The sequence below is a fragment of the Manacus candei genome, unplaced genomic scaffold (genome assembly GCF_025592945.1).
Source record: "Manacus candei isolate 608988 ecotype Guabito, Panama unplaced genomic scaffold, ASM2559294v1 h1tg000050l, whole genome shotgun sequence".
Taxonomy (NCBI): domain Eukaryota; kingdom Metazoa; phylum Chordata; class Aves; order Passeriformes; family Pipridae; genus Manacus; species Manacus candei.
This window is the reverse complement of record NW_026138098.1, coordinates 13226989-13242507: the sequence shown is the minus strand read 5'-3', so window position 1 is coordinate 13242507 and position 15519 is coordinate 13226989. Positions and strand designations below refer to the sequence as shown.

Here is a 15519-nt window from a genome sequence, read left to right as displayed (position 1 = left end):
CCCTCACTGTCACAAGGGCGGTCGCGCGTGGCGGCGGCCGCGGCGGCGCAAGATGGCGGCGCTGCATGAGGAGCCGGCGGAGGTGGCGGCGGCGCAGCCGGACCCCGAGGCGGGGACGCCGCCGCCGCCGCCCGCGGTGCCTACCGCCACCGCCGCTCCCGCCGCCGCTCCCGCCGCCGCCATGGCCGCCGCGGCGGAGGGAGAGGTAGCGGCGGGCGCTGGGGATGCGGCACCCGCGAAGCCCGCGGCGCCGGGCCCGGCCGCCTCCCCGGCGGCGCTGGACCGGCAGACGCTCGTGGCCGTGCTGCAGTTCCTGCGGCGCAGCAACCTCCGCGAGTCCGAGGAGATCCTGCGCCGCGAAGCCCGCCTGCTCGGCGACGACCTGGGCTCCGCCGCGCTCAGCCCCGCCAGCGCCGGGCTCCTGGGGGGCTCCGGCAGCGACGCGGACTCCGGAGAGGCGCTGCTCGGCCGGGGCACCGGCGCTGCCGCCATCGCCATCGGAGGCAGCGTCGCCACTGTCGCGACTTCCAGCCCCGGGGTGGCCGCAGTTGCCGCCGTGCCGCCGGGGAAAGGTGGGGCCCGCGGCCGCTGCGGGGTCGGTGCCTCCTCCCGGCGGGACCCCTGGGAGAGGGGGCCAGTGTGCCGCTCGCAGCCTCGGGGTTTCCCCGTGGTGCTGGAACACGAGGGTCGGTGTCAGGTCATGCCCCCGAGAGTCTACCCTGGACTTCTGGGAGGTCCCTGTGTGTGTCATTTCCCATGATATCCGTGGAGAAGTCCGGATCTCCTGGAGCAAGGGACCAAGGGTGTCTGTCGTGTTTGAAGGGAGCACTGTCGAAGTGAGAGGTGCTTCCCCTTATCTTTGTGTCCCATTTCGACTAACAGAGTAGCAGGAGACTCTCGATTTCCATTGTAGTTAGCAGGGATGAGAATGGAGGTCTGATGTACAGGCTGCATTTTGATGGAAGCATAAGGTGCTTGTGGATGAGGCATTCTGCATTTCTGGATCGAGTTGCTGGGTACCTGAGATGTCCTTTGGATAATTAATTTCTGAGTGTTGTTAATCAAGGGGTTCCGTGAGGCAGCTTTACAGAATAGTATAATGAAATTTCAGGAACTGACAGTCTGAGTTCCAGTGAATGTACAGCATAAAGTCAGCTTGTTCCTGCCACCACCTAATACGATTGTTTTTATGTAAAAGACAAGACAATGAAAGTGTGTAACGACTGCTGCGTAGAACAGAGCTGTGGGAATGTTAGAAGTGTCCCTGTTCTGTGACAGTTGCGAGGTGCTCTTAGTGAATTGTTCACTTAATGAACTTAAATTGCTTTTTTACTGGATGCAAAATAACTATAGTGGGTATGTCTTACATTCTGCTCCTCGTTTGAGAGTTTCTAGCCCTAGTGGTAAAGATAACTTATAATGTTAGTGGCTTCTTCCTTTATATGTATAATACTGGCTGAATTAGGCACTGGGTTAGATACCTTACAGGCAGCTGTTGGCAGGAAAAGCCCAAAAAGCTGCTGGAGGTGCCGGGAAAATCGGCTGCTGGACTGTAAAGTGCCACCACCCTTTCACCTCTGTGGTTTAGACTTGGTGCTGAACAATCACACGGCGTGTTTTGCTTGTTGCCTCACCTGACCAGCGGGTTGTGGCCACTGTTTGCTCACCAGCTCTTCCAGGCTGACAAGCTCTTGTTGTTTGCTGATGGTTTTGCAGTCGGAGGTGCCGTGGTTGTGGAGGATCAGCCAGATGTGAGCGCAGTGCTGTCGGCCTACAACCAGCAAGGGGACCCGACGCTGTACGAGGAGTACTACAGCGGGTTGAAACACTTCATTGAGTGCTCCCTGGACTGTCATCGAGCAGAGTTGTCTCAGCTGTTTTATCCTCTCTTTGTGCACATGTACTTGGAATTGGTCTACAATCAACACGAGAGTGAGGCAAAGTCTTTTTTTGAAAGGTAATTCATTTTCGTTTGTGCATTCGTGTTATTTTGTGTTTGCTGCTTTGGTTAAACCTGTGAGCTACAGTAGCATAGGTTTGTATACATATACATATGTCCATATTATTTTTCTTATTTAAAGTTGAAGAGATTTGAAATCTGAAGTAATGATGCCATCATGGATTGCAGTAACTGTTCTTAAATTGTTTTCCAGTCTCCTGTAGTCTGCATGTGCAGACTACATGCTTTTGAACTGTCCATTGGCAGATTTTGAACCATGTTTATGGTGTGCTGATGGGCTCCTTGCTGCAGAAGTATCAATGAAGAGGTGTTTCATCTTTAGGGAAAGATTGTGGGGTCGTTTTTTAGCACTTGAAAATTGCACTGAGATGCCAAAGTAATTTACACTCTAAGTATTTGCTAATATCATAGCATGTACATTGAAATTCTTCAAATGAGATTAAAGATGTTAATTTATGGCTAATCTATAATTGTCTGCGCTCTTGCTATGTTTCATTTGTTTATTAATTGAAAATAAAATTAAATTTAATTTGTTTTTTGGATTCAGACCAGTTATGAAATACTTCAATCCAAAAGGATAACTGCGTCTCCCTCCACATGATCAGCAAAAATGGTTCTGTAACGATAAATAGTTAAAATGCCCCTTGCCACAACTATTTTATAACAAGTTGAGTAAAAATGGAAAATTCTAAACATATGTTAGGTATTAGATAATGCAAGTGGAGAGTGAGAAACACGTAGACTGTGAAATGTATATATTCATATAATGAATCAGACATAAAGGCATCCAAGTAGTCCTGTGTAATAAAAAATGCCCTGTACTATATGGTACCACAAATTAGGGTTTAATTTCTGGAAATAAACATGTAAGCGTAACTATTTACTTCAGGCAAGAACCCTTTGGGTGTATGACATCCTGAGAGGTTCCATTTGTGTATTCTCTTCATCTTGTTTTTTAACTGCTGAATGCTCTTGCTATGCAGAGTAAATCACTGGTGTATCTTCCCCTGGATGAATTTAATTTCATCAGAAGAATAATCCCATATGTAGTCAGTAGCTTCCAAATGGTCCTTACAGATATGTTTTATGTTCAAGCAATGTAAATAAGTGTGCCCTTAGAAGATAATGTTTTCCTAATAAACCTTTGTTAAATTGTTTCAATAGGTTCCATGGGGATCAGGAGTGCTATTACCAGGATGACCTGCGGGTACTGTCTAGCTTAACCAAAAAAGAGCACATGAAAGGTAATGAGACCATGCTGGATTTCCGAACAAGCAAGTTTGTGCTGCGTATTTCCCGTGACTCTTACCAACTCTTGAAGAGGCATCTTCAGGAAAAGCAGAACAATCAGATCTGGAACATTGTTCAGGAGCATCTTTACATTGATATCTTTGATGGAATGCCTCGCAGCAAACAACAGATAGATGCTATGGTTGGAAGCTTGGCTGGGGAGGCAAAACGAGAGGCTAATAAAGCAAAGGTAGGAGGCAAAGATTTTTGCACTTCTATAATTAAACAAATTTCCCTAGTTTTTTAGGGAGATCCCATAGTATAGACTGACAATTGTAGCTTGAGATCTTAAAAGACAGCATGAACTGAACAAAGGAAGTGAACTGTACAAATAGTTGTTGACAGGAATAGAGAGATCAAGGTATGTCACTCTTTGGTGGAAGAAACTGCTGAACCTTTTGAGAGACAACCTTGTGTCCAGCCCACTGAAATAAACCAATTCATTAATTACTCTGGAGTTTTAAAGTGGACACTTGACTATTTGGCTTCCTCTTTTGTACAACAGATGTAATTTTTACTTGCCACCGGTTGTTACTGCAAGGGCTGTTTGTGTAATACCACAGTACTATACAAATAAATTAGGTAAGGTGTAGGGATTCCACCTTAAGGAAGGGCTAAGAGATGGTGGAAGAACTTATAGTTGTCCAGATCAGTTGCTAAGTAAACCAGAAAAACATGTACTACATTTGTTATGGGCTGAGCAGTAACATATGTGGTAATATTAAACAGAAGTTTTAAAGGGGCAGCTCTATTGCTTGGACTTTTACACTGAAAAGTTGCCATTAAAAAATTAGTTTTTGGTAAGAACAGCAATTACTGTTTTGTCTTGTGTGTTTTATTGGCTTGTAGGTTTTCTTTGGCTTATTGAAAGAACCAGAGTTTGATGTGCCTTTGGATGATGAAGATGAAGAAGGAGAAAATGAGGAAGGAAAGCCAAAGAAGAAAAAACCTAAAAAAGATAATGTAGGGTCAAAAAGTAAAAAGCAGGACCCTAATGCTCCTCCCCAAAACAGGTACCAAGGACATGATGCATAGGGAAGCCTTTAAAATCCAGGCTTGTTGTGCCAAGTCTGCGTTGCTGTTCACATGGCATTTTTAGCAGTTGGCTATTTCAGCTGTACACAGCTTTAGCCATAAGACTTCTAAGGGAGGTAATGGAAACCTTAGCATATAACCCTCTGTCATTGCCCTTCAAGTCAATCTAGATTTCCCTTGATAAAGTTTTACTTAGTTACCCACTAATCTTTTCAGGTCATAATCAATTTATTAATTATCTTGTTCCTCTGCCTGTCTGAAATTCCTGAAGCTACTGGCTTGCTCTCTCATCAGTTAGTCTTCTACATAATCTTTCATTTTTTCTAATTCTTGTTTCTTATTTGAATATTGAGGTATAGGGTTGCATGTGAAGGTTTCACAGTATTTGTTTGGATTAATAATAAGGAAGGTGCTTTTATTTTGTAAAAACATGTGCTTCTTGTGTAGAATTCCTCTGCCTGAACTGAAAGACTCTGACAAGCTGGATAAAGTAATGAATATGAAGGAAGCTGCAAGGCGTGTGCGTCTTGGCCCAGAGTGCCTGCCCTCCATCTGTTTCTACACATTCCTTAATGCTTACCAGGTTGGTGAAAGAAGAGTTTGGATAATATGGAAAAGGGAATCAAAATTATGAACATTACTCTTAAAAAAGAAAGAAGACATAACGGTGTTGGCAAGGGTTATTGGAGTATTTGGAATAGGCATTGCAAAGTTTATGTTCCAAAATGTTCAAAATTCTCTTTAAAGACTCCTTAAACTATAAAATTTCCATGGTCCTTGGTTTTGCTTGGATTTTGCCATAATTCCTTCTTTCACTTTTCCTGTGGGGCCTTAAGTGTATCCTACAGAATGCAGTAGGTGTTTGGCACCAGAATACTGGAAGGCAGTTACTATTTGTTGTTGTTGACTGTGCTTCATACATAGAGCTTTATTTTTAATAGGGCAAGAATTCACATGTGTTTATGTTTATCCTAGAATAATTCCATCTATTTTTTGTAAATAAGTTGAATTACCTTTTTATTAGTTCTTAGGATTTCGTAGTACTTGAAATGCATCATGACAGGTGCAACCAATATAAATGGATATTTTTTGTCTAGGGTCTGACTGCAGTGGATATTACAGATGACTCCAGCATGATTGTAGGAGGCTTTGCTGACTCTACTGTCAGAGTGTGGTCTGTGACTCCAAAAAAGCTACGTAGTGTGAAAACAGCAGCAGGTAATTAAGACATGTATGAGCATGCATGCCTTGTGACAGCTGTGTTCTGCCTGAACAGGGAAAGATATCTGTGACAGGGGAGTTGTCTTCAGTGGTTAGATGCTTCACTTCATAGAAAAAAATGTGCACAGATGTATGATTACATCTTATGTACTACCATTAGAAACATTCTAAAGGAATGAGAAATCTGGTCATGTACCCCTGCTGTGAGGTGGTCAGTGCTCAGAGCTTGGAATTAGCCATAGCTAGTATGGAACTGGCCATAACTAGTGTGGAACTAGCCATCTTGCTTCTTAACTGGATGGTAACCACTGGGTGTAGTGGACAGTTAGATTTAGGTGATCTAGGCAAGAGACTAGAGGTATCCTGGAGGACATGATAGGAGGGAACTGAGAAGGATTGAGGAGAAGGTCCTGTAGCTCAACACCTACACAAATTCATGGAAACTAGGCTTCTTTAATTCTGCTGTTTGTGTTATAATGTATTGTGGTGGAAACTGGATACCATGCAAACATTTCTTAATCTTGATATTTAACTGAGATGATGTCATGATGACATTTATTTTTGAACTTCTGACAGTTATTCTGATACATGAACTTTGAAATCTTGCAGACCTCAGTCTTATTGACAAAGAATCGGATGATGTCTTGGAGAGGATCATGGATGAGAAAACAGCAAGTGAGTTGAAGATTTTATATGGTCACAGTGGACCTGTCTATGGCACCAGCTTCAGTCCTGATAGGTAAAAGCTAACTAGTTTGCTTGTCTTCAGTTTTAATTGCATGCTAATGAATGAAAACCTACTCTCAATGAAGCTTATTCCAGGTTAAAGCAATTCTTGTTCATGTAGCTTGTAAGAAACTATGCAAGTGCTCATAATGCTCAGGGTGTTGAGCACTGTCAACTCTTACTGAAATCAATGGAAGCTGAGAATACCAGCACTGTTTTGGAGGTTCATAGATAGCAAAATAGACCATCTATTTTGCAAACTGTAGTTTAAGCTGGGTTTTAACTAACTGAGATAGAGGAAAAATACTGCAGCACTGATTTAACTTATAGTATTGCAAAATATAAAACCAGAATCTGTAGCACATCATTACACTTCAAATTTCTCATATTCTATTGAGACATTTTCAAAATGTATCAGTGTCTTTAAAATAAGAGATTTAAACCCATTACATAGTTATGGGAGTCTGGACAGTAGAAAAAAGGTTTAAATGTCTCAAGTTTTGCTTTTGCTTGTGTCTAGTCGGGAAACAACCATCACAGAAACACAGCTGATAAGTGAACTTTGAGTGGAACATTATAGACTATGTGTTCATAGTCTATAATTATTAATTGAGAATGTGAACACGATATGATTTCTATTTCAAGAAATCCTGAAATTTTGTTCAGAGTTACATTAAAAGATTTTTTAAAAGTAACATAGCATAGCAGTTTACTAGTAATGTTTTCATATAACTGGAATTCCTGAGTAAAGACCAACTCTGTGGTGTGGGGGGTTTTTTCTCTCTCCCCTCAGTATAGAATTAATCATCAGTGTCCAATCTTCTCTTTTGCATAAGGGCCTAGGACTGGATTTTGCTTGAATTGGTTATTGTTGCTTACCCCACCAAAATGCTGATTTATGTGTGACATGCTAAACAGGTGCTGCTCAGGGGACAGTTTTATCATGGACATTTTGCAGTGTTTATGCAATGGTTACACAGCCCCAGTGTGAGCTGGATGTGTAATACACTGTACTTTCCTCCTGTGACAGGAACTATCTGTTGTCCTGTTCTGAGGATGGCACTGTCAGATTGTGGAGTCTCCAAACATTCACATGTTTGGTGGGATATAAAGGACACAACTATCCAGTATGGGATACACAGTTCTCTCCTTATGGTTATTATTTTGTGTCAGGGGGACACGACAGAGTGGCTCGGTAAGAAACTGGATGTGTTTTTTATTTGTCTGGGTCAGTTTGTGGTGGATTAACCCTGAAAGTGATTTGCTGATATACTCTAGTCTACCCTATTACTGAAAATTAATTTTATTTCATGTCAGTTAAAATACTGAAGAAATGTTTTAATGTAATTTTACTATTTTTTTTCAACACACATCATATTATCTGATGACTAAAGAGATGATGTCCTCTAATGTGACTCCTCTGATTAGAAGTATTCTCTTCCAGTTGTTTACCAGCTTGACAGAATATTCTTTATTTCTCACTTCTGAGGTATATTTTTCAAAAAAAAAATCTCCTGCTAATTTAATGAAATGACCTGTATGAAATCACTACATAATTACTTTTATTTCTCACTGAGCTACAGGTCATAGAATCACGGAATAGTTTGGGTTGGAAGGGACCTTTAAAGTCATCTAGTCCAACTCCCCTGCAATGAGCAGGGACATGTTCAACAAGATCAGGTTGCTCAGAGCCCCGTCCAACCTGACCTTGAATGTTCCAGGGATGGGGCATCCACCACGTCTCTATGCAACCTGTACCAGTGTTTCACCACTCTCATTATAAAAATGTCTTCTTTTATCTGGTCTAAAGTTACCCTCCTTTAGTTTAAAACTGTTATCCCTTGTCCTGTTGCAACAGGCCCTGATAAAAAGTCTGTCCTCACATTTCTTACAAGTACTGAAGGGCCACAATAGGGTCTCCCCAGAGGAAACTCTTCTCCAGGCTGAACAGCCCCAACTCTCTCAGCCTTTCCTCGTAGGAGAGGTTCTTCAGCCCTCTGAGCACATTTGTGGCTTCTTCTGGAGCTGCACCCACAGGGACAGGTACTGAACTTCTTTAGGGTTCTTTTTATTAATAAAGCTTTTCTTTTCAGTCTGTGGGCAACAGATCACTATCAGCCACTACGGATATTTGCTGGCCATCTTGCTGATGTCACGTGTACCCGATTTCATCCGAATTCCAACTATATTGCCACAGGCTCAGCAGACAGGACTATACGGCTCTGGGATGTTTTGAATGGGAATTGTGTAAGAATATTCACTGGACATAAGGTAAAGCCATATCATTCAGTGTAAAAGAGATTTTACTTCTGTGATGAGATTCTAAACAATACTGTTTCAAACAAACACAGCGTGACTGACTGAATGTGAGTAGACTTAATTAACTTGTTTGGTTGCCCCTCAATGTCTATTTTAGGGACCAATTCATTCATTGGCATTTTCCCCTAATGGAAGATTCCTGGCTACTGGAGCAACAGATGGAAGAGTTCTGCTATGGGATATCGGACATGGCTTGATGGTTGGCGAATTGAAAGGGCACACTGACACCATCTACGCGCTCAGATTCAGTAGAGATGGGGAGATTTTAGCATCAGGTAAAATTCACCAGAAACAGTGAAGTTTCCATCGTGTTCCATAAGTCTGAACAGGAATGACATAATTGGTTCCTTAAATTGAGAAAGACAAAGAATCAATTGCTTAGCAAAAGCAGCAACTTAAAACTGCTGGTACAAAGGCTTCACTGAAATGTGACCCCTCACCCTTCCAGGAACTGAAGGTGTTATGCACTTAGATGATAGTGAAGGTTGTGAATCTGTACAGTGTTGGGGGTGGAATCTGCTGCAATAACCCTAGGGCAGACAAAAAGTGGCTGGACTAGAGAGGTGCAGGATACTGGAATGGGATGGGACTGGGAATGCAGAAGGACTAAAGAAAGAGGAAGGGACAGAAAGGAATATGAGTTATCCACACCCTTACTATTTCTTCATGGTAGATTTTTGATGTAGATATGGGCATATAATATTAATGAACAGGCCTGTGAGCAGCAGAACTTGTGAAGCTTGCTTGTGTTTCCTTCCTGTCTACATGGGTTCTCTGGTGTCTAATATATTAGAGCTCCTTTGCCAGTTTTCCCTTCATGGAGGCACAAAGTTTTGTCTGTGTTCAGTGAACTTTTTTTTAAAAATGTGTAGTTCTTTCATGAATTTGAAACTTAGTCTGTTTTGTCAACTGCTTGAAATTAGCCAATAAGTTGAAGAAATGATGGACAGACACTAATTACATGAGGGTAATTTCCTCATGAAACCAGGCTAGGAATATTCTAGATTTGTTTAGTAATATGTTCCTAAATACAGTGCAGTGAGATTCCTCTGGGAGCTACTGCTGCAGGAGTGAAAGCAAACAGATAGGGTACAGGTTTGATCCAGCCTGCTTAGTGGTTATTCCAATTTATCTGCCAGTGCTCCAGTGAAAGCACAGGCCACTGAGCTTGCAAAATTCCACTGTATTCCCTATACCATACAAAGAAACTCTTATTATGTGACTTAAAATCATAAACTTTACCTGCACTTGGTATTGGATCATTGGATCACATCACCTACCACTGAAAAGGAGGACCAGCCCACAGGATGGTCCTGCTTTTTCAGTAGTAGGTGATTTGATCCAAACCCAGGTGTTTTGAGAGCAGTTCTTTTTGCTTTGTCTACAGGACACCAGCTTAGACTACAGGAAAGCTGAAATCCTGGTTACTTTTATGTGTGTATGCAGTATGTTAGATGCTTGCTATAGTCTCTTGCTTTCAGAGCTTTTAGTTCTGTTAACATGCTCCCCAGCAACATTTTTATATACCATTTTATTAATAAAATACCTTTAAACTGTTGTGTGGTTTTTCTTTTTAGGTTCAATGGATAACACAGTTCGTCTGTGGGATGCTGTGAAGGCATTTGAAGATTTAGAAACTGATGACTTTACTACAGCCACTGGACACATAAACTTGCCTGAAAACTCACAGGACTTGTTACTGGGTACATACATGACCAAATCAACCCCAGTTGTTCATCTCCATTTCACACGCAGGAACCTGCTGCTGGCTGCGGGAGCCTACAGTTCACAGTAAAGTGGGAGCTGAGATGGACTGTGCCAAGGCATTGCAGAACTGACCTCAGGATGTGAGACAAGGAGAAATGTCTTGTACAGAAGGATCCCCACGAGTCTGTTGCAGGGAAAATGGAACTGTGTAAATTAATGCAGGCGGCGTTTCTCAGTTCTGCTGTTTCATATTTATCTGCAGTTTGAAACTGCTGGAGATTGACAAGACATCATGGCTGTAAAAGAAGGAACTGTTCGTGGTGCTTTTGATACATATTTATGTATATATGAAATGAGCTGTCTCCTCTCAGAGATGGTACTGAGCTCTGCTGAAACTTGTGAAAAGTTAACAGCCTTGATGATTTTTTTAAAGCACTTAATTTATGGTTAGTAAATGTTTCATCAGTCTCAAACACAAGCAAAAACTGTCCAGTTTCAGGAAAGAAGACTGTAATTTGATTCACTATATCCTGTGCTGGGCAGCAGGTTTGGTGAGAGGATCACAGCAACAACCAGGGCGGAGCCGCTCTGACACTCCAATGCTTGTGGTCATGGAACAGCCGTGAAGCTCTGGGCACAGGTTTTATCAGCCAAGTGCTAAGTCCTGAAAAGATTTCGAACTCTTGTGCTCTTTTGAGGTGTCAGAAACACAGATCTTGTTACTCTGTTTTTCACAGGTAGCCAGTACTGTCAGTGTGACAAGCAACCAATGTGAACTTTATTTACTTTCATACTTTATTGAATGAGAAAATAAAAAGGGGGACTGATGCACAACTGAAATACTCACTATTAAAAAAGTGGACTTAAACCCTTTACTTTGTATTAGATCTAAAAGAACTTTAAAAACCTGTGTCCTTTCTACATAAGGTTTAACATAAAAAATGTAAGAAAGCTAAGAAATTGAAACAATATAGCAGAGTGAAAGGATAAGTGTATGATCAGTTTGCTTTTGAAAGGCCAGCCTGTCTGCTTAAGTGACAGTTTCCACCCACAAAAGCATTGTACCACAGCAAGTCCTCCTGAGCAACCAGTAAAGCTCAGTGGTTTATTTCTAAAGAACAGTGAAACATGCAGAACACTGAGGAGTAGTGTCTGATTTTGAACAGAAACTGCCACCACTAAAGGCCAGGCCCCGTGTGGTGTGGGTTTGTTCTCATTTTCAATCTCTTACAGGATGTATGCAGGGAAATCTGTTGTGTGTTCCTCATCACTTCCCAGGAAGGGCTTGAACACTTAAACACTCTGCTGGCTCTCTAGTGGAAATAAAAACGTGTCATTTCTAAGGCCGAGTAAATGGAAAACTACCTCCTCTCTCATCTCTTCTCTGGCTCTAACTCTTGGAGTAAACGTATTCTGCAGGCATTATACATCAAAATAAAGTGTGGAAAAGTCACTAGAAAGCTCACTTAGAAATTTTCTTTAAAGAAAAAAGGTTAAAATTAAATTATTATGATTTTATTTGTCTAATGGTATCTCAACAAAATTTCCTAGCTCTCAGTATAACCAGTTGGATTTAAGTACAATTTTTTGACAGCTTAAAGAAAACACTGCCACATTCTGCCTTTGTATTTTGTACAGTTTTATACTTTTGATATTACAATAAATACTAAAACCACATAGCTTGTGCCTATATGTTACATAAAGATACTTTCTTCCCTTGATGGCTGTGATGGAAGCAAGAGCAGTGCTTGGAACTCTGAGCACTCTGCTAAGAGAAACAAAGTAACCAGAAATGGTTACATTGATGAGTAGCCATGTCATATAAATATTGTTGTAAAGGTGGGTTCTAGCTACTTTATTACGCTGTTACAACTACCATGATTCAGCCAGAACATGGAATACAGCTGAAGCCATCTGTGCAGCAAACATGCTCATAGGAAAGGAAAACTAGGTTTGTTCATCAGGGCCAGCACGTACAAATGGCTTTAAGAAAAAAAAAAGCCCTTGAACGCTTCCTAGGTTACTGCTGGGAGCTCAGAACACCTTAAGTTTGCTGTTGTTGAAACACATCCTAAACAGTAGTGATAGGGATCAGCTGCTCCATCTCCACTACAAATAATTATTTTTGACAAGAAAAAAAAAGAGAAGTGCCACACATAAGCTTTTTTGCACCATTTCATATTTCCAATAAAACAAGTAATTATTTATATTTTATTAGCAGAACAGGCCATCAGCTTGCGTTACAGTGACATAGATTGGAGGTTCAGACATGCCAGCAACCTGCCAAGAGAACAGAGATCAAACATAGCAAGTCTTGCACGGCGGTAACTGAGAATCCCCCTGCCCCAGGCCCAAACAATTTTAGTTACGAGCAAACAGATTTCAGCACACTCAGGAAGAAGTGACTGATGTCCCCTTAACACACAACAACAGTGCTCAAGCTTATCGTGTTATATCCCCTTTTGCAGGCTATGAGGACAGCCCATAGCTTGCATTTTGTCATGAAAATGCCATTTCAGTGGAAATCCTGTATTTGAAAGTGACTCCAAAATTTTGTAACACTGTGTTGTTGCTATACAAGTCCAGTCACTTCTGCATGAGCCTTGAATAATGAGGGGTGCAACATACACAGTTCCATCATACAGTGCTCCTTTACTTGGTTCAAAGAAAGGTTTTAACAGAATGCATTAATCTCTATTTGGAATTCTAATGCAACCAAGAAGTAAGTCCTCAAGTACTACTTTATTATTTCAATAATCTATAAAGCAAGTTATCCCTATTTTACAGCAAAAGCACAGACCAGAAGCACCTAATAGTCATAGGCAGGCCTCAATGCAAGATCCTTCCAGTCCTTCTTCCTTGCTTACTCTTCCTCCCTGCATCCTGCCCCAGTCCCATCTACCATGTCAGAAGAAAAAGATACATACTGGTATGCCATACTTTCTACACTCCCTTTAATAGCTCACTTCATCCAGAATGCCCCCAAAGAAGTCGATGCTATAGTTTATCTGAGGTTTAAAATTATAAATACAAAGTTCACATGCCTGTGTTTATCTCTCTCTCACTGCATTGTCTTATTGGCAACTTGTCCTTCATCACTTCTTCCTGAGCTGGCATTGAAGCATTTTGGTCCTGGAACAACATCAGCCACTTACCATTTACTTATCTGCCACAGCAGGAGTTTGCTTCTTAGGCCTAAACTTGAAATACAGGGCGATGAGTGCAACAGCTGAGTACGTTGCTATTACATACTGGAAAACAAAGTTAAATTTAGTTTCAGTCTAAATCCCAGAAAACACCATTATACTAGACTACAAAACTTAATGTACATATACATACATTCCTTCTGCCTATGATGGTATAGGAATTAAAGTACTTCTGAAATCCAGTGAACTGGTGTTGAGATCCTGAGTCATGGCCAGCCATGGCTGCTTGTCCTAACAAGCAATACAGGACAGTCAATTAATTTAAGTCAGTTGGACAGGATAGGAAAATCAAATCCATCTCTACACTGAGCTTCCCCTTTCCACTGTCAGCTACTAAACCTGCTTTCAGGACACTCAACAAGCAGGGGACACACATAAAGGAGCAGGCACATCCAGAGCACTGTATTTTGAGGTACAAAACAGCTGACACGAGCAGATAAGCAAATGAGAGGTTCTGAAAGGAAGAACATTTATGATTTTCAGAGTTCATTCAATCAAGTTTAAACATGAAAAAAAAGCCAGGATGATGATTATAAAAGGGAAAATTCCTCAAAGCACTTATAAAGAAGAGACTTGCCAGTCCCGCCTACCAACCATTGAACTCAGATAAATTTCTACCAACTGTTCTGGAATCTGCAATACTCAACTAAGATCAATTCTTCACTAGTTCAGCTAAGAAACAGCTTCAATTACATACTCAAAAACTTGATAACAAGATGCAGGATAGACCACTACTCTGTTTTGTGATTCAAAATGCCATTTTGCAACTTTTACACCAAAGCAGAATGCAAGGATTGTTAACAAGAACTGCTCTGCTCTCAGTTGCGCACTTCTATTGCATCTTACTTACCCATCCCAGCATAAAAACATTTTTTTCCCCCAGTTACTTTTCAGATCAGAAAATTACTTAAGCCAACTACAGAGCCTTAGAAGTGCTTTCACAGGAACACCAGAACCACTAAGAGGAGGGCAGACTTTTGTATTTTATCCGTGTCTGGACTAAAGTTTCAGATCTGCTCTAAGAAGTTCAGAAACACAAAAGGCTGGTGTGGCTGCAGCAGCAGCAAATTGCAGGTTCACTGGCACGTTCAGGTTGGCACCTCTGCAGATTGCACAGTCTACAGCAGGTCACCCAGGAACACATACAGTCAGGCTTTTAGCATCTTCAGAGATGGAGACTCCATAACTACTCAGGGGAACCCGTTCCCGTTAATGTTTAGAGATATGCTTTTCTTAAGAGACTTTTACGTATAGGACAAACACTTGTTTATTTTCTGACTCAGCGCAAGAGCATCACACACCCCCCACTTACCCGCCAAACCCGGCAGATGCCGCAGTCACCAGCACTCCCGAGGAAGACACAAGAAACTACACAGCCAATGCTGTGCTCACTAAAACAGCCCTTATGCATTATCTATCTCTTATCTAACATAATCCAGTAGTGTTACTTCTGGCGCATAACCAGGTAAAGGTAACTCGACTGACTATGCCATAGCTAAAAACCTAAATAAAACAGACCCCTAAACGTTTGCCGCACACGACCTGGAAAGACTTTGGAGAGCCAAGGTCATCTTTTCTCCTGCCTGACCGATGTAAAAGCCTGGAAAGGCGCCGCTGCGCCCTTTCGAGGGTGAGAAAGCACCACACGGGCCCTATTTCCCGGAGGAGCCGGGTGCCCTTGCCCTGCTGCCCTGACCCCTGACAACGCCGGCTGCCCCGACACCCGCGACCCCACATTTGCCTCGGGCCGGGAAGCGACGAGGCGGCGCCGCCGATATGGAGGGAGGGACAGAGCCGCCGAAGGTCGCGGGTGCCCCAGAGAACAGCCTCGGCCCGGTGCTGCGAAGAGCCGCCATCCCGCCCCGCGGGACCGGACCGACCCCAGCCCCGGGGCGCCCCGCGCCCCACGGTACCTCGGCCGCTGCCGCCGCCGTGCCCGCCTCGTCCTGCCCTTCGCCTGCGCCCTCCCACAAGATGGCGGCCGCGGAGAGGCGCGCGCAGCCGCCTCACCCCGCGCCGATTGGCTGCAGCTCGTGCGGGGAGCGGGTCGTCCCC

The 15519-nt window shown here is 42.6% G+C and overlaps 2 protein-coding genes across 2 annotated transcripts; one reads left to right on the top strand and one right to left on the bottom strand.

Annotated features, from left to right (window-relative positions):
* Positions 1-37: 37 nt before the first annotated feature.
* Positions 38-11935, top strand: TAF5 (TATA-box binding protein associated factor 5). Its single transcript, XM_051800690.1, has 11 exons — positions 38-572; positions 1717-1957; positions 3125-3440; positions 4100-4263; positions 4733-4868; positions 5383-5503; positions 6116-6245; positions 7263-7427; positions 8326-8503; positions 8649-8826; positions 10129-11935. The coding sequence occupies exons 1-11, from the start codon at positions 53-55 to the stop codon at positions 10344-10346; spliced, it is 2367 nt and encodes a 788-aa protein (XP_051656650.1). The 5' UTR covers positions 38-52; the 3' UTR covers positions 10347-11935.
* ATP5MK (ATP synthase membrane subunit k) lies at positions 11758-15504 on the bottom strand. Its single transcript, XM_051800707.1, has 4 exons — positions 15378-15504; positions 13598-13695; positions 13414-13509; positions 11758-12538 (listed from the first exon to the last, which is right to left on the bottom strand). The coding sequence occupies exons 2-3, from the start codon at positions 13682-13684 to the stop codon at positions 13417-13419; spliced, it is 180 nt and encodes a 59-aa protein (XP_051656667.1). The 5' UTR covers positions 13685-13695; positions 15378-15504; the 3' UTR covers positions 11758-12538; positions 13414-13416.
* Between the last annotated feature and the right edge of the window lie 15 nt (positions 15505-15519).